The following is a 26466-nucleotide window of genomic DNA, read 5'->3' as shown; positions in this document are numbered from 1 at the left end:
TTGTCGCTTGCGAAATCAAAATGACGGTGCCTTGAGTGGAAGTTTACAGATTAAGGGGCGGTAATATTATAATGAGATCGCTTTGCCACGTCACCAAGGGAGTGAAATCAGACGCTTGCAGAAAAAAGCTTACCTAAACAAAGTTACTGGGTTAATCTTTTTCACGTTTCCTTGGTTGGTAGATGCACCGGGGACCTGATTATAGCACTTGAAACCTGGAAAAGTCAGATTTTCATGATATGTCACCTTTAAAGATCCCTTTAACTAAAGTTTGTGGTCTATATTTCTTGTTTGTTTTTTTTGGTGCTAAATGTTCTTTCATTCCTGTCAATGCTTGTAAAAGTCAAGAGTGCTAATTGGTTCGTTAGCGCAGAGTTTGCAGTTTGAAGGAATCATAATGATTAATAATGGAAATACTTTGACATTTCATGGAGAGCAGTGATTTCCGTTGACCTTTGTGAAGACGTTCAGTAGGCCTGTCGCAATAATCAATATATCGACTTATCGTGCAATATATGTACATGACTTCAATCATTTTTGTTGACGCAATATATCACCCATTATATTTACTTAAACATTAATGTCACCATGTTTTTTACATTCCACTTGCGCCTGTGTCTTTCACAGCTTCTCGTACATAACGTGATGTAGCCACGAGGTGCTAGTTCAAATTTTAAAAATGCTTCTACAAAAAAGTTTCATCTGCAGATATGGCCTTGTTTATGGATCTGTGCCTTTGTGCATACGGACATCTGAATGCTGAGTAGTGATTGTGTTTTTCAGCAAGAGTGTGCACTCTTAATTTACAGAGAAAAGAAGGTCAGGGGAAAATCAGTAGATTAAAAAATCTCCATACAAGTTCTTTGTGAAAAAAAATGTGTGTGCATTTTTTTCTACTTGTTACTTTGCACTTTTTGTTAGAAAAAGTTTATTTACTATTTATTCAAGTTTATTAAGGTATACAAAGTTACTGGGTTAATCTTTTTCACGTTTCCTTGGTTGGTAGATGCACCGGGGACCTGATTATAGCACTTGAAACCTGGAAAAGTCAGATTTTCATGATATGTCACCTTTAAAGATCCCTTTAACTAAAGTTTGTGGTCTATATTTCTTGTTTGTTTTTTTTGGTGCTAAATGTTCTTTCATTCCTGTCAATGCTTGTAAAAGTCAAGAGTGCTAATTGGTTCGTTAGCGCAGAGTTTGCAGTTTGAAGGAATCATAATGATTAATAATGGAAATACTTTGACATTTCATGGAGAGCAGTGATTTCCGTTGACCTTTGTGAAGACGTTCAGTAGGCCTGTCGCAATAATCAATATATCGACTTATCGTGCAATATATGTACATGACTTCAATCATTTTTGTTGACGCAATATATCACCCATTATATTTACTTAAACATTAATGTCACCATGTTTTTTACATTCCACTTGTGCCTGTGTCTTTCACAGCTTCTCGTACATAACGTGATGTAGCCACGAGGTGCTAGTTCAAATTTTAAAAATGCTTCTACAAAAAAGTTTCATCTGCAGATATGGCCTTGTTTATGGATCTGTGCCTTTGTGCATACGGACATCTGAATGCTGAGTAGTGATTGTGTTTTTCAGCAAGAGTGTGCACTCTTAATTTACAGAGAAAAGAAGGTCAGGGGAAAATCAGTAGATTAAAAAATCTCCATACAAGTTCTTTGTGAAAAAAAATGTGTGTGCATTTTTTTTCTACTTGTTACTTTGCACTTTTTGTTAGAAAAAGTTTATTTACTATTTATTCAAGTTTATTAAGGTATCTAATATTTTGATACTTAATTTCCATGATCTAAATATTCCTAAAAATTAAATGTTTGTTGTTATTTGGATCATTTGTCATTGTATAGGCCTTCTTGCATTATTATGCTGTGATTATAGTATTATGATTATATATTCAGTGGCATTAAATGGTCTTTAAAATGACAATAATATCGCTTATCGCAATTATTTATAGGGCAATATATCGCACAACAAAAAGTTGTTATTGTGACAAGCCTAACGTTCAGATCAGTTGCAGTCAGTATGTGAAGCGAGGTGTGTTTATAAGTGGATTGTGTGTGACTGGAGCAGTAAGCCTGTATGAATGCATCCGTCTTCACTATATGATTCAATGTGCGGCTAATGTATCTAATCCTCTTGTATTCGTGCGATGTAGGGATGGAAACGCTCTCATCCGCTCGCAGACACAGATGATTATATTCGCAGTGTTTGTTGTTCTGGTGCTCTGAGAGCATTACTGTAATGATGTCTGTGTTTTCACATGATGAAAGCGTTTGGTCTGGTGTTATGGGATATTAATGAGATGTTAATGGTCTTGCTGTGGCTTGTGTTTTGTCAGATTCTGATTAATTCGGTGAGCCCGTCCCGGCCGGTGCTGCTGTACGAGAGCGTCCCGGTGAGCGAGGGCAGTCCGGTGCTGCGGGACACACTGTTCAGCCCAGACCTGCAGTTCATCTACACACTCACCGACAGACAGGTGAGCACACGGACCTCACACGCTTCACAGCGCTGCCTTTAATTACACAAGAGCCGGATTTTCAATACGGTATTGGAATTAATGGCAAAAAGTTAATTAGATATTTAATAGTAGTTGATGTAAGTTTCAACATTTATAAATATATTATAAAAAAATCAAAATGTACATTTAATCATTTAGTAGAAGCTTTTATCCAAAGCGACTTACTAATGAAGACAATAGAAGCAAACGAACATCAAACGAGCAATACTGTGTAAGCGTCTCACTTAATCTAATACAGTACACTTAACAAGGTGTTTTTTATAACGAATAAAAAGAATGAAAAGTAGATAGAATAGAAAAAGAATAGAGCACGCTAATGTTAGAGGGTCAAGTTTTTTTATATGTATTAATATTATTTAAAGGACCTGAACAAATAAGAACTGACAGTGAACTTATTTTTATGAACAAATGTTATCAAAGATTAATTGATACTCTTAACATGTCTTTCTCATTGTTAGTTAATGCATTAACTAATGTTAAATACCTTATTATAAAGTGTTTTGGTGTTGAGTTTTGACGAGTTGCGTGGAAACCAGTGGGAGTCAGTTTGACCTCTAACACGGTCTTAGTCACCAGAATGTGCTCAGCCTTTCCAAAACACATTGAGCTGTTGTACATTCATGACACTACATCAGGATAAAGTCACAACATTTCAAGAAATGTTGGTCAAATTGACCTGAACACAGAAGGAGGGTTAAACAGTAAAGCTGTTATAGGGACTTTCTGTTGTGCATGAGATAGAAACTATTATCTTATATTGCAACATGTTCTCTCATTATCATTCGTTTGATGTAGTTTCAGTCTTGATGCAATTATGATAGAATCATGCATTGCAGTTTTGAATCATGATGCATCCTGATGTTTATCAGATCATGAGGTGATTGTAATACCAGCTCGATTGAAACAGTCACCCATGAGTGTGTGTTATGGAGTTTAAAGTTATTTTAGTCTCTCACACACACATGTAGGACATACAGTGAGAGATCAATGAGATGATGTACATTACAGTGTCATCTGATCTGATTATTGATGTGTTAGTGTATTAACACACACACACACACACACATCTGCTCTATACGTCACATGAGACTCCATCGATCTGCTGTTGAACATTCACTCCTGAATCCAGATAAAACATCACTGCTAGACACACAATCAATAATAATAATCCCAAACTCATGATATTATATGACGTGTGATGTTTGATGTTAATATGCTTTGGTGTAATGTATAATCATGTGTTGCTGTGCTCTTAATTTTCCATGTTTGTCTCATGTTCTGTGAAATGATTATAAAGTTACTCTAAATTCTCATTGGCTAATCTTGTGAGTTTGGGGCAGGGCTATCAGTTTAACTGACCAGTGAGAGACGGAGGGTGTGTTTGAGATGAAACTCATTTCTGCACGTCTGTTAGGTGATGCTAGAAAAGCAGAAATATCACACTGCCACTTTAAAGGACTTTTTTAATGATTTTGACATTTTATGTGTGCATTTGAGACAACAGTGACAAATATAATGCTGTCTCCCATAAGAATATGCCTGCAAAATACAAGTCGTTCTTTGTTCCCTGTCTCTTTGTGTTGTGTCAGTTTCTATTTTTCCCGTTCCTTCACTTTTCTTTGCAGGATAATGAAAACGGCTGGCTGAGAGTCTGAGGCGGTGCTCGGCAAATGCACAAGCTCCATTTAAAGCCCTGACAGAGTAATTTAGCATTGGCCCCTTGTTCTCCAGCACTTAATTAAAAAGTGTTTGATAGCCTCGGCCCCGGGCGAAAGGATGCTCTCCAGATGAAACCAGATGATAGACACATCTGGATGATACTCGAGCGGATATCAAACTCTAAACTCCCTCCTCATTCACAGCAGCTTAGACTACACACAAAATCAACCTGTCGCCATGGTGATGACATCACCTTTAACGTGTGACTGCCCACATTTACATATGTGACCCTGGAGCACAAAACCTGTCATAAGGTTTGATAGCCTCGGCCCCGGGCGAAAGGATGCTCTCCAGATGAAACCAGATGATAGACACATCTGGATGATACTCGAGCGGATATCAAACTCTAAACTCCCTCCTCATTCACAGCAGCTTAGACTACACACAAAATCAACCTGTCGCCATGGTGATGACATCACCTTTAACGTGTGACCGCCCACATTTACATATGTGACCCTGGAGCACAAAACCTGTCATAAGGGTCCATTTTTTTAAAATTGAGATTTATACATTATCTGAATAAATAAGCTCTCCGTTGATGTATGGTTTGTTAGGATAGGACAATATTTGGCCGAGATGCAACTATTTGCAAGCCTGGAATCTGAGGGTGCAAAAAAAAAAACATCAAAATATTGAGAACATTGCCTTTAAAGTTGTCCAAATGAAGTTCTTAGCAATGCATATTACTAATCAAAAATTAAGTTTTGATATATTTACGGTAGGAAATTTACAAACTATTTTCATGGAACATGATCTTTACTTAAAGGGTTAGTTCACCCAAAAATGAAAATTAGCCTGTGTTTTACTCACCCTCGAGGCATCCTAGGTGCATATGACTTTCTTCTTTCACACAAATCCAATCGGAGTTATATTAAAAATTGTCCTGACTCTTCCAAGCGTTATCATTGCAGTGGACGGGTGTTTCTGTTGAACAGTCCAAAACACGTCAAATAAAGCGTGCACATCCATAATAAAACGTGCCTCACACGGCTCCGGGGCGGGAATAAACGCCTCCTGTTGCGAATCCATGCGGTTTTGTAAGAAAAATATCCATATTTCAAACGTAATAAACACTTCTCTCTCACTTCATCTAACTGTCATAAGCGTAAGTTGTTCCGGCGGATGAGTAGGACGTCGGCGTTGCGTGATTAGTGACGAATGCGGAGGGAGAACAAAACAAAACGCCGGTCACGAATTAGAAGCACAAACCAAGGATTTGTAAAGAAAAATGTCAGAGGACTTCGATATAAGCCAAGAGACTGGTTTTCCTTTGCTAAAGTAAGGAAACTTTGCTTCCTCTGCTCCTGTAAACAAACTCGTGAGACTAGCATATCTCAGAGGAAATATCTAAAATTTTAATTTTCATGTTTGGGTGAACTAACCCTTTAATATCCTAATGATTTTTGGCATAAAAGAAAAATCGATAATTTTGACCCATACAATGTATTGTTGGCTATTGCTACAAATATCCCCCAGAGACTTAACACTGCTTTTGTGCTACTCAGAATCTACTCAAACAGCAGCGTGAAACATGCAGGTGTGTAGAGGTTAGCAAATCAGATCAGAGTCATTTGCATATAGAAGTCTTAAAGGTGCAGTAGCAAAAGACCTTGACTGACATAAATGAGGAATGAAATAAAAGATAAAAGTGTAGAATGTGGGCTCTTAAATGGATGATTCGTCTTGAATGAAAGAGTTGTGGTTTAATAAAGAGGAGCTGTGATGGAGGTTATCACATGGACGCACAGGAGTGTGTGTGGTTAAGCTCATGTGTTTTAAAGTCTTAACCTTTTTGTTCTGTCTAATCGAATCATTGATCATCTGGAGCAAAGTTAATCCCATAATCCTTCATATCAGCAGCGAGTGAATCATCCAGTCTTACGGCAATTAAGAACTTCAGCTGTGTGTGTGTGTGTCTGGGTTTGTGTGTGTGTGTGTGGTTCAGTATTGATTGAGTGTGTGTGTGTTTGACATTTTATGTGTGCATTTGAGACAACAGTGACAAATATAATGCTGTCTCCCATAAGAATATGCCTGCAAAATACAAGTCGTTCTTTGTTCCCTGTCTCTTTGTGTTGTGTCAGTTTCTATTTTTCCCGTTCCTTCACTTTTCTTTGCAGGATAATGAAAACGGCTGGCTGAGAGTCTGAGGCGGTGCTCGGCAAATGCACAAGCTCCATTTAAAGCCCTGACAGAGTAATTTAGCATTGGCCCCTTGTTCTCCAGCACTTAATTAAAAAGTGTTTGATAGCCTCGGCCCCGGGCGAAAGGATGCTCTCCAGATGAAACCAGATGATAGACACATCTGGATGATACTCGAGCGGATATCAAACTCTAAACTCCCTCCTCATTCACAGCAGCTTAGACTACACACAAAATCAACCTGTCGCCATGGTGATGACATCACCTTTAACGTGTGACTGCCCACATTTACATATGTGACCCTGGAGCACAAAACCTGTCATAAGGTCATTTTTTTAAAATTGAGATTTATACATTATCTGAATAAATAAGCTCTCCGTTGATGTATGGTTTGTTAGGATAGGACAATATTTGGCCGAGATGCAACTATTTGCAAGCCTGGAATCTGAGGGTGCAAAAAAAAAAACGTCAAAATATTGAGAACATTGCCTTTAAAGTTGTCCAAATGAAGTTCTTAGCAATGCATATTACTAATCAAAAATTAAGTTTTGATATATTTACGGTAGGAAATTTACAAACTATTTTCATGGAACATGATCTTTACTTAAAGGGTTAGTTCACCCAAAAATGAAAATTAGCCTGTGTTTTACTCACCCTCGAGGCATCCTAGGTGCATATGACTTTCTTCTTTCACACAAATCCAATCGGAGTTATATTAAAAATTGTCCTGACTCTTCCAAGCGTTATCATTGCAGTGGACGGGTGTTTCTGTTGAACAGTCCAAAACACGTCAAATAAAGCGTGCACATCCATAATAAAACGTGCCTCACACGGCTCCGGGGCGGGAATAAACGCCTCCTGTTGCGAATCCATGCGGTTTTGTAAGAAAAATATCCATATTTCAAACGTAATAAACACTTCTCTCTCACTTCATCTAACTGTCATAAGCGTAAGTTGTTCCGGCGGATGAGTAGGACGTCGGCGTTGCGTGATTAGTGACGAATGCGGAGGGAGAACAAAACAAAACGCCGGTCACGAATTAGAAGCACAAACCAAGGATTTGTAAAGAAAAATGTCAGAGGACTTCGATATAAGCCAAGAGACTGGTTTTCCTTTGCTAAAGTAAGGAAACTTTGCTTCCTCTGCTCCTGTAAACAAACTCGTGAGACTAGCATATCTCAGAGGAAATATCTAAAATTTTAATTTTCATGTTTGGGTGAACTAACCCTTTAATATCCTAATGATTTTTGGCATAAAAGAAAAATCGATAATTTTGACCCATACAATGTATTGTTGGCTATTGCTACAAATATCCCCCAGCGACTTAACACTGCTTTTGTGCTACTCAGAATCTACTCAAACAGCAGCGTGAAACATGCAGGTGTGTAGAGGTTAGCAAATCAGATCAGAGTCATTTGCATATAGAAGTCTTAAAGGTGCAGTAGCAAAAGACCTTGACTGACATAAATGAGGAATGAAATAAAAGATAAAAGTGTAGAATGTGGGCTCTTAAATGGATGATTCGTCTTGAATGAAAGAGTTGTGGTTTAATAAAGAGGAGCTGTGATGGAGGTTATCACATGGACGCACAGGAGTGTGTGTGGTTAAGCTCATGTGTTTTAAAGTCTTAACCTTTTTGTTCTGTCTAATCGAATCATTGATCATCTGGAGCAAAGTTAATCCCATAATCCTTCATATCAGCAGCGAGTGAATCATCCAGTCTTACGGCAATTAAGAACTTCAGCTGTGTGTGTGTGTGTCTGGGTTTGTGTGTGTGTGTGTGGTTCAGTATTGATTGAGTGTGTGTGTGTGTAGAGGCTGTATTAAAAGCCTCTTGATTGGTTGAGATGTTTTACTAAAACACATTGACAGTAATGGAAGAGAGAGAGAAAGTTCTCTCTCATTTCTGCATTAGGGCCGTTCTCACAGCACACGATCTTCTAGTATGAGCACATGCTTTAGCTTTCACACTGGATCAATGTTCGTTTAAATGGACCAATTAAACCAATCAAAAAAAAATCATTATAATTTATCATTTAGAATTTTAATTCCTTTGTGACGGAACAAACTTCTTCCTCCCATAAAGAATTGCAAATCGTAGTGGAATCAAAAGCCACATTACAGTATAAAGCTATCAATTTTATAGTCATTTTCTATAAAAACTAAATATTTTTGTTCATGTTTATAGCAAAATATACACTACATTCAAAATTTGCGATTAATAAGATGTACGGTATGTATGTGTTTACTTATTATTTATTTTAAAGAAGACTCTTCTGCCCTCCACGGCTGCATTTACTTGATCAAAATTACAGTAATGGCAATAATATTGTGAAATATTATTACAATTTAAAATAAGTGTTTTCTATGTGAATCTCTGTTAAACTGTAATGTATTTCTGTGATGCGCAGCTGTATTTTCAGCATCATTCCTCCAGTCTTCAGTGTCACATGATCTTCAGAAATCAGTATAATATGCTGATCTGCTGCTCAAGAAACATTTCTGATTATTATCAATGTTGAAAACAGTTGAGCTGCACAATATTTTTTGTGGAAACTGTGATACATTTTATTTTTCAGGATTCTTTGATGAATAGAAAGTTCAAAAGAACAGCATTTATTTGAAATATAATTTTTTGTAACATTGTCTTTACTGTCACTTTTGATCATTTAAATGTATCCTTGATGAATAAGTGTTTTTAAAACAGCTCAAGCTTTTGAACGGTAGTGTGTGTGTGTGTGTGTGTGCATGTATTTATTCATATTTATTTCCATAAACATATATTATGTTTTGTATGTTTATGATGAAAACCTTTGACTGTGAAAGTTTGTGTTTTTACTCCAACACAATCATTTCGCACATCACCTGATAACGTAGTTTGTTTTGTCTGAGATATAGAGATCACCCGTGTGTGTGTGTTGTTCATGTTACACACATCATCATCGTGTCACATATTTGATTGACGTTTGATGCCCGAGGCTCTGAGTTTTCCTCATCTCTCAGAATGTGTGTGTGTTTTGACTCGCACTATTATCAGGTGTTGTTTGTGTGTGTGTGTGTGTGTGTGTGTGTGTGTGTGTGTGTGTGTGTGTGTGTGTGTCATTTATCTTGAATTCATTTGTGTCTGTTTTGGCTGCAGGCTGCAGTTTAGCACGCTGAATATCAGATGAACGGCGCTGGCGGCTGCTCACGAGCGTGTGTGTTACATGATGGGTTTCAACGTGTATTAAAATGACAAATTAATATTGAACTTGCATCAAGAGGTGTTGGCATTTATTGCATTTTTATTTTCTTTGTTCTTTTACGCTGTATATTTTCACACACACTGACAGGCTGCATATGGTCAACTTGTTTCACAGAGCAGCTCCTGTGCCCTAAACACACACACACACACACACACACACACACCTGACCCCGTCATCCTCACCATCTGTTCTTCCTCTCTGCTCGTCTTCATCCCTCCATCACTGTTCCTCACTCTGTAAACTGATAGTCCTCAGTGAATGACCACTCACACCTGACTGACCTACTGTGTGTGTGTGTGTGTGTGTGTGTGTGTGTGTGTGTGTTGTTGGGGTGGATTTATAGGCTGGTTTTTCCCATTCTGTATTCTGAGTCTATTTTTTACTTCAAGTTTTACTTCAATATTTTACTTCATGTTTTTTTAATTGTATTTTCATAGTTTTATCTTTCTTTGTTTCACTCGTTCTTTACTGTTTTTTCTGTTCTTGTGTCCTTCCTCCTTTCCTTCCTTCCTTCCATCTCTCCTCTGCTTCCTCTTCCTCCACACACACACTCACACTCACACACACACACACACACACACACACACACACACACACACTGATGTTATTCTGTTTTCAGCAGGAGGACTTCAGGGTTCCTGTCAATCAAACGCTGATCTCCGTGGTAACTGTCAGATGGCGCAGCGTGTGATAAGCTGATTCTGTGCTTTCCATATGCACACACATGTATACACACACACACACACACACATACACACAGACAAACAGCAGCAAGCATGTTTCTCACACTCCAGCGCTTGTCTCTGGCTTGCAGCGTCTCTTGATTTGGCCGCAGATGTGCTGTATGACTGCAGTGTTTCTCAGATTGACTGTGTGTGTGTTTGTGTGTGTGTGTGTGTGCGCGTGCGTGTGCGCAGGTGACGCGTGTGCCGGTGGAGCGCTGCTCTCAGTACAGCAGCTGCTCTGAATGTCTGAGCTCCAGAGACCCTCACTGCGGCTGGTGTGTCCTTCACAACATGTAAGCAAGCAAACACACACACACACACACACACAGATACAGATATCTTCATAACACACATTTCCTTTAACCAGTCTGAACTTTGGATAGATGTGAATAAGTTGAATATAAGCATGCTGTATCATATTTGATATACAAATGTATAAGGCCTCTGAATGACCAACATGATCAAAACTTTACTGTTAAACCTGTTGCACACAATCCACTCCATGCCTTCTGTCATCAGAGTGATAGTTTAAACTTAAGCAAGTTAAATGTACTACAGTCCTCCTTCAGCTGGTGCTTCATGTCTTTTTGCTGCCAAATCTTTACTGATTTTTTATCCAGTAAACATAAGAATAAGTTTGATATTGTTAGTAATATTTCCAGATGAACACTGAAGCTGCTTAGTTTTACTCGATTATCCATGAATCATTTTTTTTTTTATTGAAATGTCAGTATCAAATTTGATCATCAGGCTTTTGAGGAACGTTTGTTTGTTCATCTCTCAATCATCATTGTATTGCATTGCATTATGTGTTTTGGTCCTCAAACTAAATATTTAAAGACATATTATTGGAGATATAGAGTGATGACTGATATTTATATAATTTTATGTAATTATCTGTTATACTGTTCTCATTGATTTACATTACAAGCATCAGAATTTCATCATATAAATATCAGCATCTGCACCGAAATGCAAATTTTCGCTCCGTTTGAGTCTCCCTTCATATTCTCACAATATCATCCTATATGAGCCATAAAAGCCTGATGGGTCAGATGTGATGCTAAAAAATAAATAAAAGTAGTAATAATAATTAAATGAGCAAATAAATAACTAAAATTATTTTAAGTTTAATAAACTCTTCCACAAAAAAAAAAAAAATGCAAATAAAAGAATTGAACCATTATTTCACGTGTCCGGCTTTAGAGGGTTAAAACTCTTGGTTTGCCACCCTGGGCTTGTTTTCTGAGCGTCTGTGTGTTTGCATGTGGCTTACCACCATCTACCGTGTTTTGTCACATCAGTTCATCAAACGCTTCCTCAGGCTACAGAATAAAGACGTTGTAGAAATATTCATTATGATTCACATAAACGGGTCATTGAGGCTTCTCTGATCTCACTCACGGGAGAAACATTAGCAGGATCTCAGAACTAAACTGTGCTTAAAAAATAATTAAAAGCCAAAAAAGACTCCCATCGTCCTCTCTTCTGCAATAACCGTCACGTTCAGCTGTAGTCCCTGAAGATTGAGATGTCAGCTTTATCTTTAGATGTCTGCGTTTGCCCTTCAGGGATCGGTGAAGTCTGTGTGTTCATGTCTGAGCGCTCAGCTCGCGTTCCAGCAAACACTCAACACCTCCTGGCAAACATTAGCAGCAAATAGTCCTGTGCCACAAGTTTACCACACTTTTACCCACAAAGCGGCAGTTTTGCAAGCAGTTTAAATGGTTTTCCCATGTTACATCTACAGTAAATGCCAGAGGAGCGCAGAAGTCAGCTTCCAGATGTAAAAACCCCTTTTATTTTCTCCATAGTGAGAGAATTATTTTTAACAGTAACATAAACTTGTAAGGCTGAACACTGAGGTCACAGTGATGATTATATGCGTCTGTAGAAGTTTGTGATTTGCGCAACATTAAAACATGTTTAGTTTCAAATTCCCAGTAAAGAAGTAAGTCACTGTTACCATGGTGATGACAAATAGGGACCGCCCACTTCCTTAAAACATTGCAAATAACCTAATTGCTGCATCCCAATTCGCCTACTTATACTATGCTCTAAAAATATGTACTTTTTTGTAAAGAAAAAGTACATACTTTTGAGTATGTAGCAGAATAGTAGGCAAGCTTTGGGACGTACTACTTCGTCATTATTACGTCTTTAACAGATGCTCTATTGCTTCGTTACATGCATCCTGTCACCGTTTAAACTGCACCAAAGTTATCATTATCCATATTTCAATTAATTTAATTTCCTACCGTATTGGAGAGAAATAAGAGGCACGCTGATCTGCCAGTCGCGGGTCTATCGTGCCGAGAACTCTGCTCTTGTGTTTGCATAACGATGCATGTAAAAGTCAATGACCAAACGTATCATTATAAAAGTTCACAGTGTTGCTGCAGATGAAATATAACGCGGATAACATCAAATAAATATTTTTTCAACAGGTTAGACATTGATTATTTATCACTCAAACCCCTTTCTCTACCTGTCCATATCCGCCATGTTTGTAGTTTTTAAAAACTTTTTACGCATGTTTGTGGTTCTAATCGAATCCTCATCCACTGCGCAATCAAATATTCATGTTGCGATTAATTGATGTTAATCACGGTATATTATACGGTATTATCACGGTATTGCAATTTAGTTGCAAAAGAGTATTGTCATAATACAGTATAACAGGTTTAATAACTTTTTTCTTATAACAAAAATAGCTGAACATTTAAATACAATAAAGCAATACACAAAAAATGTGTAAAGTTAAAACAGATTAAAGTGCAAAATAATTATAAAGACCAATAGGTATCACTTTACAATAAGATCTCATTAGTTAACCTTAGTTAATGCATTAACATTCACAATTTGCTACAGAAGTTATTAATCTTTGTTTATTACACGGCTCTGTGGAATACTTGATTCTGATTGGTCCGTCGCGACATTATGAGATATGCTATCCCTCGATAACAAGCAAGAACTAACAAACTGGTACGGTTTTAAAACATTTTCGTCTTAATTCTTAACACTGAGGTCACAGTGATGATTATATGCGTCTGTAGAAGTTTGTGATTTGCGCAACATTAAAACATGTTTAGTTTCAAATTCCCAGTAAAGAAGTAAGTCACTGTTACCATGGTGATGACAAATAGGGACCGCCCACTTCCTTAAAACATTGCAAATAACCTAATTGCTGCATCCCAATTCGCCTACTTATACTATGCTCTAAAAATATGTACTTTTTTGTAAAGAAAAAGTACATACTTTTGAGTATGTAGCAGAATAGTAGGCAAGCTTTGGGACGTACTACTTCGTCATTATTACGTCTTTAACAGATGCTCTATTGCTTCGTTACATGCATCCTGTCACCGTTTAAACTGCACCAAAGTTATCATTATCCATATTTCAATTAATTTAATTTCCTACCGTATTGGAGAGAAATAAGAGGCACGCTGATCTGCCAGTCGCGGGTCTATCGTGCCGAGAACTCTGCTCTTGTGTTTGCATAACGATGCATGTAAAAGTCAATGACCAAACGTATCATTATAAAAGTTCACAGTGTTGCTGCAGATGAAATATAACGCGGATAACATCAAATAAATATTTTTTCAACAGGTTAGACATTGATTATTTATCACTCAAACCCCTTTCTCTACCTGTCCATATCCGCCATGTTTGTAGTTTTTAAAAACTTTTTACGCATGTTTGTGGTTCTAATCGAATCCTCATCCACTGCGCAATCAAATATTCATGTTGCGATTAATTGATGTTAATCACGGTATATTATACGGTATTATCACGGTATTGCAATTTAGTTGCAAAAGAGTATTGTCATAATACAGTATAACAGGTTTAATAACTTTTTTCTTATAACAAAAATAGCTGAACATTTAAATACAATAAAGCAATACACAAAAAATGTGTAAAGTTAAAACAGATTAAAGTGCAAAATAATTATAAAGACCAATAGGTATCACTTTACAATAAGATCTCATTAGTTAACCTTAGTTAATGCATTAACATTCACAATTTGCTACAGAAGTTATTAATCTTTGTTTATTACACGGCTCTGTGGAATACTTGATTCTGATTGGTCCGTCGCGACATTATGAGATATGCTATCCCTCGATAACAAGCAAGAACTAACAAACTGGTACGGTTTTAAAACATTTTCGTCTTAATTCTTTTATTGCCTTAATTATTTTTGTGGTGAAATGTTGTGTAATAAGTGCTTTGACTGCACCGTTTCCCTTAAATGTCCATCTAGTTAGAATTTGCCGCTTGCTCGCAACTGCTCAAATCAATATTTCGCGTCTAATTATTTACTTATGTAAATAATTACGCTGATCACCCTGTCGGGGTTTATTCTGAGATAACAACCGGCTGGATGTACATTATCCCGCTTATTACACGGCTTCTTGCCACATAAGTAAATAATTAGTTCACGTTGTCTCAGGTTCATATGCTTTTTTGCTTAAAATTCCATTTTTATTTATGATTCATCAGGGAGCTGGTCTGTTTGGTTCATGGCTTGGAACTCTTTATTGAAGAATGTTTCTGAAATCCCTGTGGAGGAAATGAATGTTTATGAATGAATCCTTCAGTTTACACAGACTTTCTCTCGTTGTCGATTATACTAAAGTTTATTAACACTCTGAACCACTCAAGGGTGTTGAAGAAGTTTTGTAGAAATGTAAGTTTATTCCTCTCTGTCGTCAGTTGTTCTCGCCGTGATCGCTGTGAGAGAGCCGACGAGCCTGTGTGTGTGAGAGAGTGTGTGTGTGTGTGTGTGAGAGTGTGTGTTAGTGTGTGTGTTAGTGTGTGTGTTTGTGAGAGTGTTTGTGTGTGTGTGAATTAGAGTAGATGCGACATGCACAGCACTGCGTATCTGTCACCTCTCCATAGATGTTGAGGAGCGGTACACTGTATGGAGCGCTAGCAGACACGCAGCAATATTGAGCAGCAGATGTCGTGTAGAGTGTATTTTAAAAACAAGCAGATGAATTATGGGGACGTGGGCCAAGCTTTTTCACTTTGTCTGTTTTCTCCATCGGTCTGCCAGCTGGTCCTGCAGGCCCTCAACGTCCCGGATCTTTCCGCAGGGGTGGACTGTTCCTTCGAGGATTACACCGAGACCGAAGGAACAATACACGGATCGCAGATCTACTGCCTCTCGCCGTCAGCCAAAGAGCTCGTCCCCATCACACACCAGCAGAGTCAGTGAACACACACTGCTAGATCATACACACTAGTGCTCACTAGAAGCATTGCAGCAGAAGCCATTACAACCAAGAGTCTTAAAGATCATGAGTAACATCAGTATATGATGATTATTATATAACACCATCAGTCTGTTCCACAGATTCAGTCAGTGGTTTGGTTTTCAGATCGTCATCATATCTATCCTGTATAGTTTGAGGGATTATTGTGTCCCAGATAGGATTGGGGATTTAGAAGCAGCTCTTATTCAAGATTCGGTTGCATTAAGGAAAAATACTGAAACTGAGTGGTTTTTGTAATGTTTGATTGCATTAATGGTTCTGGAAAATATGCATTCTGTTGCTGAATATGTCTACATAATTGAAATGCTGCATCAAAGCTGTTTGCTATTGATGTTTGATGCTTTTTTAATTGTCTGAGCTTGAAAATCAGCACAAAAGGGAACTTTTTAAAAGAAAAAAATAAGACAAAAAAAATTAAGTGAAATCAAAATTGCAACATTTCCATTATTTAACATTTTTAAATAATTTTTAATAAATATTAACTGCTATAAAATGAAATTAAATTCATAAAAAAATAATTTAAAAAATGTTTATTTTGGCTAGTTTCCAGAGCATCATTTCTCATTTAGTGAGAAAAAATACTAAAACTAAAACTGAAATAAAAAAATAATAAAAACTATATAGACATAACAATAAAAAATAATAATAATTAAATACAAAAACACAAAAAACATTACTAAAACGTTAACTAAAATGAAAATGGAGGATATAAAAATAAAAACGAATTCAAAATATAAAAACAAGCAATAATAGTATCTCAATAACACTAAAATAACTGATTAAACATTTTAGTCGGTGATGAATGTTGGGCTATTTGCGCAATAACACTTCTTAAATGTATGAATCTAAAAGCAATATATTTTAATGTAATGAATCATACGATGTGAATTGGGATGCAGCTGTAGACTTGATTAAACTCAAAACCTTTTTATGCAGAAAACACAAACCTGTGTCTAAACAATACTATATTAATGCACAAGCGCACTAATGCACTACATTGTTTGTGATGTTCTAAAAGCAACAAGCCACTGGAGAGTTCAGTGATTTTACCACAGTTAAGTGGAAAGACTCCTTACACACGAGTGTTTAGATAGCAGCTGGTTCTGCTGTACTTCATCAAGAGGCAGAGATCTGACTAACCTCTTTTCTCTTTTATTTGTCCCTCTGAAGGAGACACTCATGTGGTGAAGCTGTATCTGAAATCGAGGGAAACGGGGCAGAAATTTGCTAGTGTGGATTTCACCTTCTACAACTGCAGCATCCACAGATCGTGAGTGTCTCTCTCTCTCTCTCTTTATCTCTGCTCTTCTCGTTTTACCCACAAGCTCCTCATCACTCAGGGGGGTGGGGTCAAATTTCTGTTGCCACGGCAACCGGTGGCGTGTTGATTGACAGCTATTCTCTTGAAAACAGACTGCGGTTAGAGTCCTGCAGATAGTGGGACCCCCAGCTGAACATCTCAATGAATTTGTGTGTCATGTGTGCTTCTAAGATGCTCCAGATGGGTCCGGACTCTTTTGGGAGGTCTGTGTAGTGTCTTATTGCAGGACAGATGAGCCCAAAGCTGTCTCTAGAGATATAACACACACACACACACACCTCTCAGAGTAACATCATCTCAGATACGCAATACCTTCCCATACACACACACACACACACACACACACACACACACACACACACACACACACACACACACACACACACACACACACACACACCCCATCAACAGTGAGCTTTAAAACTAGGTCACACTGCTCTTCTCTGATAAGACCAGCTTGTGTACTTGAAAAATACACACTACATATGAGTATTATCATAATTGGATAATCACATGCTTCTTTATTCAATGTGTCCACGTCTCTAAAAGCACAACTGCAATTTAGAGGACTGTATTTTGCATAATAAAGTGCTATTATGGACATTGTCAAAGCTTTGTGTAGATGAGAAAGAAATAAAGCAAGAGGAAATGTGTGAATTTCATAAAACATGTCAAGAACATTTCCAGGCTACATTAAAATCAAAAGAAAGAAATAAGATTTTTTTTTTTTTTTTTTGCAAATTAAAAATGAAGCCTATTTTTTTAGCCCTTTTTTGTTGCAATACTTTCATAAATTTTAAACTATTAATTTCTTCCACTCAATTTATTCTTCATTACATACTGCTTTTTCTTTAGAATAAAACTATTCTTAATGTATTAAAAAGAAGATAATTTTTTTACTTATTTTCATCACTTTATTGCAAAAAGTGATTTCAATTAAAATGTATGATACTTTTGTACTACCTTTATTTTAGCTGATTTAAAAAATGAATTGTAACAATTATAGTTGAGAATTATTATTGAAAGTAAAGATATTAATTTATTTGTTGTAGCGAATTTAGCTCACAACAGGAAATATGAATAATTAACCATAACTAATTATGATTAATTATTAATATTTTAGATCCACTGTAGATATGGTGTGTGTGTGTGGGGGGGGGGGGGGGGGGGGGGGGGGGTAATAATGGTAATTTTAGATGACCTTTCGGATATATTTAATTATTAAACACTTTATAATCTATAATAACATCAAACTTATTTCATATTTTCTCTAAACCTTCTTGGATGTTAAGACAGGCACCTGCAATTCTGGCCAAATTAAAGATTAGTTGTGTGTGAATTTGCACATGTTATAATGTAAGCATCATTAATGAGCCCTCGTATTAAAAAAAAAAAATTTGATTAGTGAAATGAAAGAATGATTTAATAAAAACTCAGAATGATTAGTAATTGTCTTTAATTGGCCTGTTTAACTAAGCCCTCAAAACACTTCTTATGTAGTGGTACAGTAGGCTATTGCGTGATTTGTAGATTATATTTAATAGTTTTCACTTTGCATAAACGTTTGCAATTAGTTTTTAAAAGGTAACATTACATTCTTAAGGGCTCTACGCTTACATTTCTTTTCAGGAGCGCTTGTGCTCCTACTTAAAAAACAATTAGGAACACCTTCTGATCAATGACAGAAATTAACCTTCCTAATATAAGGCAATATTTGACTCCTTAAAGGTTTTTTAAACCTTTGTAATGCTTCTAACTTTATTAATTGTATGTCATCTTTTGTGGCAAAAAAAATTAGATTTATAAACTTTTATCAAAAATTTTAATTAAACAATAAATTCAGTTAAAATAATAAGATACAATCAGGAAGAATAAGTTACTAGTCAAATGAAATCCGCACCAACAATTCATCTTTGCACAGCAAAGATAAGCACAAATGTGGCATTAAGGAATATTTACAGACTTTTTGACAAGACTAGGAGGTGGCATTAATGCATTTCATAATAACAATGTTATGAAATTAAGAAATATTAAATTTATACTTAAAACTGAAACCGCCAGTAGGTGGCAGCAAGTCACTGTCTTTGTCACTGAATAATTAATTCAATCGATTCGTTCAAACGGCTGATTCATTTAGGAACGAAGCAAGTGACTCTCTTTATGAATGGGTCATTGAATCATTGACTCACTAGATTTGTTCAAAAACGCAGATTCATTCATAAACGAAACACCGCTGTGTTTGCTTGGACATGCGCACTGGATCGGCTGTGACTTTGTTTGGAACTGTTTTCGTTGACGAAATAGAGCAGACAACAGTGTTCCTAAAATGTAAGTCACTTAATATTAATTTATGTATACAATTTAAAATGTATAAAACTGTTGTAAGTTCAATTTCACATTTGCAAACTCTCTTTATAATCATTTAAAAGCTGTCACTTGTCTTAGTTCATCGGAATCTCACAAATTGTACATTTTAATTATTATGAAGCTCCCTACACTGCACACTGAATCTATTATTTACATTGTCTCTACACTTTGTTTGTTACAATGAGTGATAAACTGCAGTCTGCTTTCACGATCTGTGCTGTGTGCATTTCCAGTCCTAGTGTGCATATTAAATATATATGAAGAGTTCATTTGCAAAAACCGATAACCAGAAATCAAGTTTTTTTTATTGCGCATTCTAATATCACTCAAACTGCAGTTGGGTTGTTTTGATTAAGTAATAATAACTTAAACAAATACAGGTAATTTACCAAATTAAAGTTTATTGAAAGTATGTTTTTTACATATTAAAAGTTTGTTTTATAGCAAGAGCCGATAACGCCAACAGTCGTTTTTTGGCAAAAGCAGATAACTCCACATTTCATGTTTTAGAGTTTAAAAAACGCTGGTTTAATCTTTGTAATCTCCTCAGATGATAATGTAGATGCCTGACAAACGTTGTTGTTGTTGTGATCATAAACTGTATGGATGTGATTACACGCAATACACAGAGCTTTATCCTCATCAGTGTAACGCGCTGCTTTTGCAAGCTTCCGTGAAAACCTTTTAGCTTTTATTTTCCTTTTTCGCCCTGAAGAAGATATCACAGGTTCATCAAGTTCATCGAAATGATCCTCGATCACTTTTAGTCAGCTTTGATGAGACTCCTCTCAGCTAGCACGTCTTTTCAAAGTGAAAGTAGCCTTGTCACCTGACCTGAATACAGCGCGCTGATTCGCTGAAATGGACTTATCGGCTTCTGTTCACAAACAGCAAGGGCGCTTGTCGGATTCTGTTGTAAAACGTGAACTCGCGATGCCTTGAAAGTGGACAAAACTGGCTTTTTTGACTAAACGTGTTTAGGGTTCAGATCACGCTATATGTGGAGAATAATACACGGCACTCAGTTCTATTTTTTTTTAAAGTGGCGTTTATCGGTTTTTGCAAATAAACTCTTCATATATAAATTAGTATTATAATTATTTAAATTATATAAAGTATTGTCTTTGGACAAATAACTACATTGTTTCTTACAAATAAAGTTTTTAAAAAGACGGGAAATAACTGCAAAACTCAAAAGTTACATTTTGCATGTATGAGAATTTGGGAAAATTGTGCTTAATTTGCATTGATAATGAATTTAGGAAAAAATGCCTTATTTTCATGAAAACAATCAAATTGCAATGCAAAACATCTTAATGGTTTAAAAAAAAGCATGCTTCATTTTCTTTATATAAAATACAATTTCTGATCTCGTTTCTTTTTGAGGAGAAATATGAGCTGGCCACTTTTTTGTGAGTTTCACCCAAATGGAGTTTGTCCGTGATGAGGGCTATCGGAGGTGTTCGGTGTCCTTTTTGTAGGAGGCTTTAGAACAGCCCAGCATCTTAATGAATGTGAGTGAAGGAAATGAGCGTCCCGGTGTTAGATTTCCGCTCCTCCAGCGTGTGCGTGTGGGGGTTTATGCTGATCGCTGATCAGGGACGCCCTGAAATCATCGGCCGTCTGTGGGGGAAGAGAGCTCAGCATGAGGGGCTTAAACCAGAGACACCCTCAATCAGCCCCACTCCAGACGGGACGGGGATTAAAGCGTCTCTCGGGATTGGTGCAGGGGTCAGGAAGAAAAATAAGGTCACATTTATTATCTTCTTACCACTTATTTTAAGAAATCTCTGCTTTAAGTGAACCGGATTGCGTAGTTTAAATTGAATTGGTAATGGGTTGAGGGAAAACATGGAGGAGAAAGAAAATACAAAAAAGAATCACAAGTTGGAACCAAATGGACCTCAGTCAGGATAGACGGCAGATTTGATGAAATAAGCTAAAAGTGTAAACCAGTGATGAATGGATGACAGTCTGTTTATTATATAGTGCTGTTTTAAGGTCTGGGTCTGAATTTTACACCCGGAGATTTTTATGGAAATTATCCACTGGAAATATTTTTTGGAAAGGCCTGATCTCACAATTCAGATTTTTCTCTCTCTCACAATTGTGAGTTTATATCTTATACTGTAATTTAGAGGGGTTTTTTCTCACAATTGTGAGTTTGTATCTCAAAATTTAGATTTTGTTTCTCATAATTGTGAGTTTATCTCACAAGTCAGACTTTTTTATTCACAATTACGAGATTCTTATAACTTTCTCACATTTGCGGGTTTACATTTTATAATTCAGACTTCCACACAATTGCAAATTTAAATCTAATAAGTCAGACTTTTTTCACACAATTGTGAATTTATATCTCATAATTCAGACTTTTTTCTAGTAATTCTTTACATCTCACAATTCAGACTTTTTTCCTCAAAATGTGAGTTCATATCTCATAATTCAGACTTTTTTCTCGTAATTTATTTCATAATTCAGACTTTTTTCTCGTAATTTATCTCATAATTCAGACTTTTTTCTCGTAATTTATCTCAGAATTCAGACTTTTTTCTCATAATTCTTTCCCATAATTAAGATTTTTTTCTCACAATTGAGAATTTATATCTCATAATTCAGACTTTTTTCATAATCATTTTATATCTCACAATGAAGACTTTTCTCACAATTGCATGTTTATTTTTCAGTTAATTGCAGAATTGCGAGTTTATATCTCACAATTCTGAATAAATGTGTGTGCATTCACACCAGGAAAGTCCGCTAGTTCACTTACTTTGGTCCGGACCGAATACAATGTTTTTTAATTTTTGTTTTGTTTGGTGTGGTTTGCTTTCACGCTGCCCTTTTTGCAAGTGAACCAGAAACTATGAACAAAACCACACGTGTGCTTAAGGTCATCCATTCATTCAACCGTACCAGAGTTTGTTTGGAAGCGTTTACCTTAACCACAGTTACCTTATTCATATTTAATATTCTTCCATACATTTGAAGAGTTCAAGAAAAAACTCATTTCTTTTATAGTCTAATTCACACCCAGTACACAACAGTACATCATGTTAAACATGAATGTCTGTCCCTCATGGACTTACTCTAAGCAATATTGCATTGTGGCATTTACAGATAGTCAGTCTTTACTGTCTTTATCTGTTTATGCATGTACTTGCATATCTCAGACATGTTGCATCCATTTGTTCTCCATCACGGCCATCCTCTGGATTTATTCACGCTGATTAGCAGATTATGTGTCTCTGGAGACGCAGCATTAACAAACTGACAAATGGTGCCTCGATGGGGGATCATTACCTACACAAACACACACACACACACACACAAACAAACACACACACACTCCACAACATGTGCTTGTGCTTCCTCACGGGACTCAGAGGTGCAACAATTATGCAGCAGAATCCTTTAGCGCTGCTGGTTAAAATACTCAAAATGCTCATAAAATTAGACGGCATGCTATTGTGAATGATTTAGGGTTTTACAGAAACTTTTTGTTAACCAATATTATGCTTTATATTTTTTTGATTTATTGAATGCAAAAAAAAAGAATCTAAAATTTACAATGGTATGCATTTAAAAAATCTATTGTTACATTGTATACTGTTTATATTATATATTTATATATTCTCTCTTTCATATGTATGTATATACATATCTATACAATTTTTACGATTATGATTTTCCGGTTTATCTAATAATAAAAGTAGTAATTTTAATAAAAGAGTAATAGAATAGTAAAATAATAAAATAGTAATTTTTATATTTATTGATATATTTTAACTTTTTTTGTTAACATTATCTTTTTAATTTTCTGATTTATCTAATAACACAATTAAATCCTCATAGACGTTAAAAGCATTGTGGTATGCTGCTCTCTTTAAGATACCAGATTTCATTAGGCAATCATTTCTCAACTCTGATTGGACAGCATCAATTAATGTCACCGAGTGAACAATCTGCTGGACTTAATACTGAATAATTGAAACAAATGACTTTGTATTGCAGTCAGAAGCCTCAGATGCTTTCAGAGTCAGTGAGAGACCCTTCAATCGAATTAAAAATGAGCCGTTTCACTAATACTTGTGTGCGGATTTTGAGTTTTCATTTATATGTAGTGGTCTAAAAGGTTGTGTTTTAGTTGGTATGTTCCCTAAGTAGGCAGCTGCCTATGCACTAAGTCAGTGCACTATTTTTTTTGGCACAGATTTCTGCTTTCTCTCTTTTTTGTTATCTACTCTGCTCGTGTTTTAATGGGAAATCCTCGTCTCTTTTTGACCTCTCTCTCTCTCTTTTGTCATCGCTCACTTTCTTTCTTAAACCCGGAGACGCCTACTAAAGTGGATCTTTATTATTATTTCACACACTTTCGTGGGCAGAATAAGGACACGTGTGGAGCGCTGTGCTTTCTGACTCTGTAATGTGTGTTGCGTCTCATCTGTATTGTTCTGTATCTCTCCAGGTGCTTGTCCTGTGTGAACGGCTCGTTCCCGTGTCACTGGTGTAAATACAGACACTTGTGCACACAGAACGCCAACGACTGCTCCTTCCAGGAGGGACGCGTGAACATGTCAGAGGTAAGAAACACAGCCAGAAATCACTGCTCATTACCAGAAGATCAAAGGTTTGTGGTCAGTATGTTTTTGAAAGAAGTCTCTTCTGCTCAGCAAGGCTGCATTTGTTTGATCAAAAATACAGTAAAATTGTTTAAATATTATTACAATTTAAAATCCTTGTGCACACAGAACGCCAACGACTGCTCCTTCCAGGAGGGACGCGTGAACATGTCAGAGGTAAGAAACACAGCCAGAAATCACTGCTCATTACCAGAAGATCAAAGGTTTGTGGTCAGTATGTTTTTGAAAGAAGTCTCTTCTGCTCAGCAAGGCTGCATTTGTTTGATCAAAAATACAGTAAAATTTTTTAAATATTATTACAATTTAATATAACTGTTTTCTATGTGAATCTCTGTTAAACTGTAATGTATTTCTGTGATGCGCAGCTGTATTTTCAGCATCATTCCTCCAGTCTTCAGTGTCACATGATCTTCAGAAATCAGTATAATATGCTGATCTGCTGCTCAAGAAACATTTCTGATTATTATCAATGTTGAACACAGTTGTGCTGTGAAATATTTTTGTGGAAAACGTGATATATTTTATTTTTCAGGATTCACAAATAAATAGTAGCCTCAAAAGAACAGCATTTATTTGAAATAGAAATCTTTTGTATTATTATAAATGTCTTTACTGTCACTTTTGATCAAACTAATGTATCTTTGCTGAATAAAAGTAGTAATTTCTTTAAAAGAAAGTCCTACATACCCCAAACTTTTGAAGCTAGTGTAACTGATTATTAAACTTTAATAATTATTGCAAATATTTATATTACTCTTATACAGCTTTTTTGATTTTGCAAAGAGCCTCAATATTTCTTATGAAAATGTAAAGCAATGTTATTTCAGTATTGTTGAGGTACTTTTATAGTTTTTATTAATATTTTTAATCAGTTTTTATTTTTTCAATTATTTTCAGGTATAGTAATTGTGTTTTCTGTTCTTGTCCTTTTTAGCAGTTTTTGTTTATATATCTGTTTATATATTTTATTTCAGTTTTAGTTCTCAATATTTATCCAGTTAAAATAAATTAAAATAAGAAATGTTGCCTTGGCAACTAGCTGAGTTTTTTTCTTTTCTTTTTTTTATTATAGTTAATGTTCATTTTATTTCAAGTGAAATTTTTTATTGGTTTAGTTAAGTATAATAACCCAAATTCAAAATATGTACTAAGTAAATGTTAAATTCTTTTCAAATCATCCAATCAAAACTGATAAATAAAATCAAGTCCTGCCCATTTTTCTTCTCATTAAATATCCAGTTACGTTTGTAAATGCATCCCATGACAAGTGTCACACATCACACGATGCGAGTATAACGGGTTGCAAACTGCATTTGACGTTGAGTTTAAACATGCAATATGTTCTGATTGGCTGAGATGTCATTGATTTGTTCTCGCTCTCACTGCGTGACACTGGAAAGCTGATGCATCGCGGCGTGTTAATCTCTCTGGCGTGATCGCTCACGCTTCCTCCTCACTCATGAGAAACCTGATCTGCTGTACTGGAGCGAGCGAGAGGAGTGAGATAAGACGAGAGAGTCCGGTCATCGCCGCTCACTCATTGGCTGAGTGCGAGTCCACCGGGAATCTCCCATAATTCAGTGTTTTAAAAGCCTGTAGGAGAGCAGATGAAGCACGCTGGTTTCCTCTAATAGACTCCAGATGTGTGGAGGGAGAACGTGAGTGAGATGTTCTGGCTCTAGCGTGTTTCCCCAGCGCTCTGAGCGAGAGAGAAGCAGGGAAGAGCCGAAAGGCGTTGGCGTGTGGAGCCGTCGCTCGCTTGTAGTTTCCCTCGAACCGTCCGCTGACAGCTTCTGAACATCATACAGTCTAACGAGGCTCTGGAAGGTTCCACAGCCGATCAGATCCCTGCGTGATCCTATACAAATAATAAACCAAGTTTGAGTCCGAGTTCATGCGGGTTCGCCAGAATAAATCTTTTCCTGAAATCTGTTTGCATTCCGCCGGTGAAGTGTAAATCACTGGCTTTGAAACTAGATTTTGCGTTATTACAAGAACCAGAAGCAGAGAGTGCTACACGGGTGTCTTTATATAGCCACTGCTGCTCACTGGATGTGATAGAGGTAAAAATCTAATTATGTAGACAAAATACTTCCAATTTTTTATTATTATTTTTTTTTTTATATATATATATATATATATTTTTTTTCTTTTTGTTTTCTCTCTCTTTGTAACAAGAGGCAAGTCTTAGCCACACCCACATATTAACCAGCTGTTTTTGATGATTAATTAATTAACACTAGTTTAAGAATACCTGTTTGAGCAATTGATGTGTGTCCTGAAGAAGGCTGTTTTGCCGAAACGCGTAGATCTACTTTTAGCTAGTTGTAATGATTTAAGCCCAGTTCATTAAAGGCTTTTTATCTTATAAAAACTTACTTCCAAAGCACTTACTTTTTATCCATGTAAGTGCTTTGGAAGTATTTCGTCTACATAATTAGATTTTGCATTATTTTTATTTAAAAGAAACACACCCCCCCCCCC

General features: G+C 36.3%; 1 protein-coding gene across 1 annotated transcript in view; it reads left to right on the top strand.

Annotated features, from left to right (window-relative positions):
- LOC107582336 (plexin-A1-like) overlaps positions 1 to 26466 on the top strand; it is a gene marked incomplete at its 5' end in the record, with an annotated part of 107517 nt that overhangs the window by 30661 nt on the left and 50390 nt on the right. Inside the window, 6 exons of the mRNA XM_016268132.1 lie at positions 2365 to 2502; positions 10568 to 10668; positions 15089 to 15134; positions 15312 to 15585; positions 16822 to 16921; positions 23808 to 23922. Coding sequence (XP_016123618.1) covers positions 2365 to 2502; positions 10568 to 10668; positions 15089 to 15134; positions 15312 to 15585; positions 16822 to 16921; positions 23808 to 23922 — 774 coding nt within the window. The remainder of the gene's footprint in view (positions 1 to 2364; positions 2503 to 10567; positions 10669 to 15088; positions 15135 to 15311; positions 15586 to 16821; positions 16922 to 23807; positions 23923 to 26466) is intronic.

Source organism: Sinocyclocheilus grahami, unplaced genomic scaffold, assembly GCF_001515645.1.
Source record: "Sinocyclocheilus grahami isolate Dianchi unplaced genomic scaffold, SAMN03320097.WGS_v1.1 scaffold43.1, whole genome shotgun sequence".
Lineage (NCBI taxonomy): Eukaryota > Metazoa > Chordata > Actinopteri > Cypriniformes > Cyprinidae > Sinocyclocheilus > Sinocyclocheilus grahami.
The sequence above is the reverse complement of the archived record's forward strand: the minus strand, read 5'-3'. Positions and strand labels throughout refer to the sequence as shown.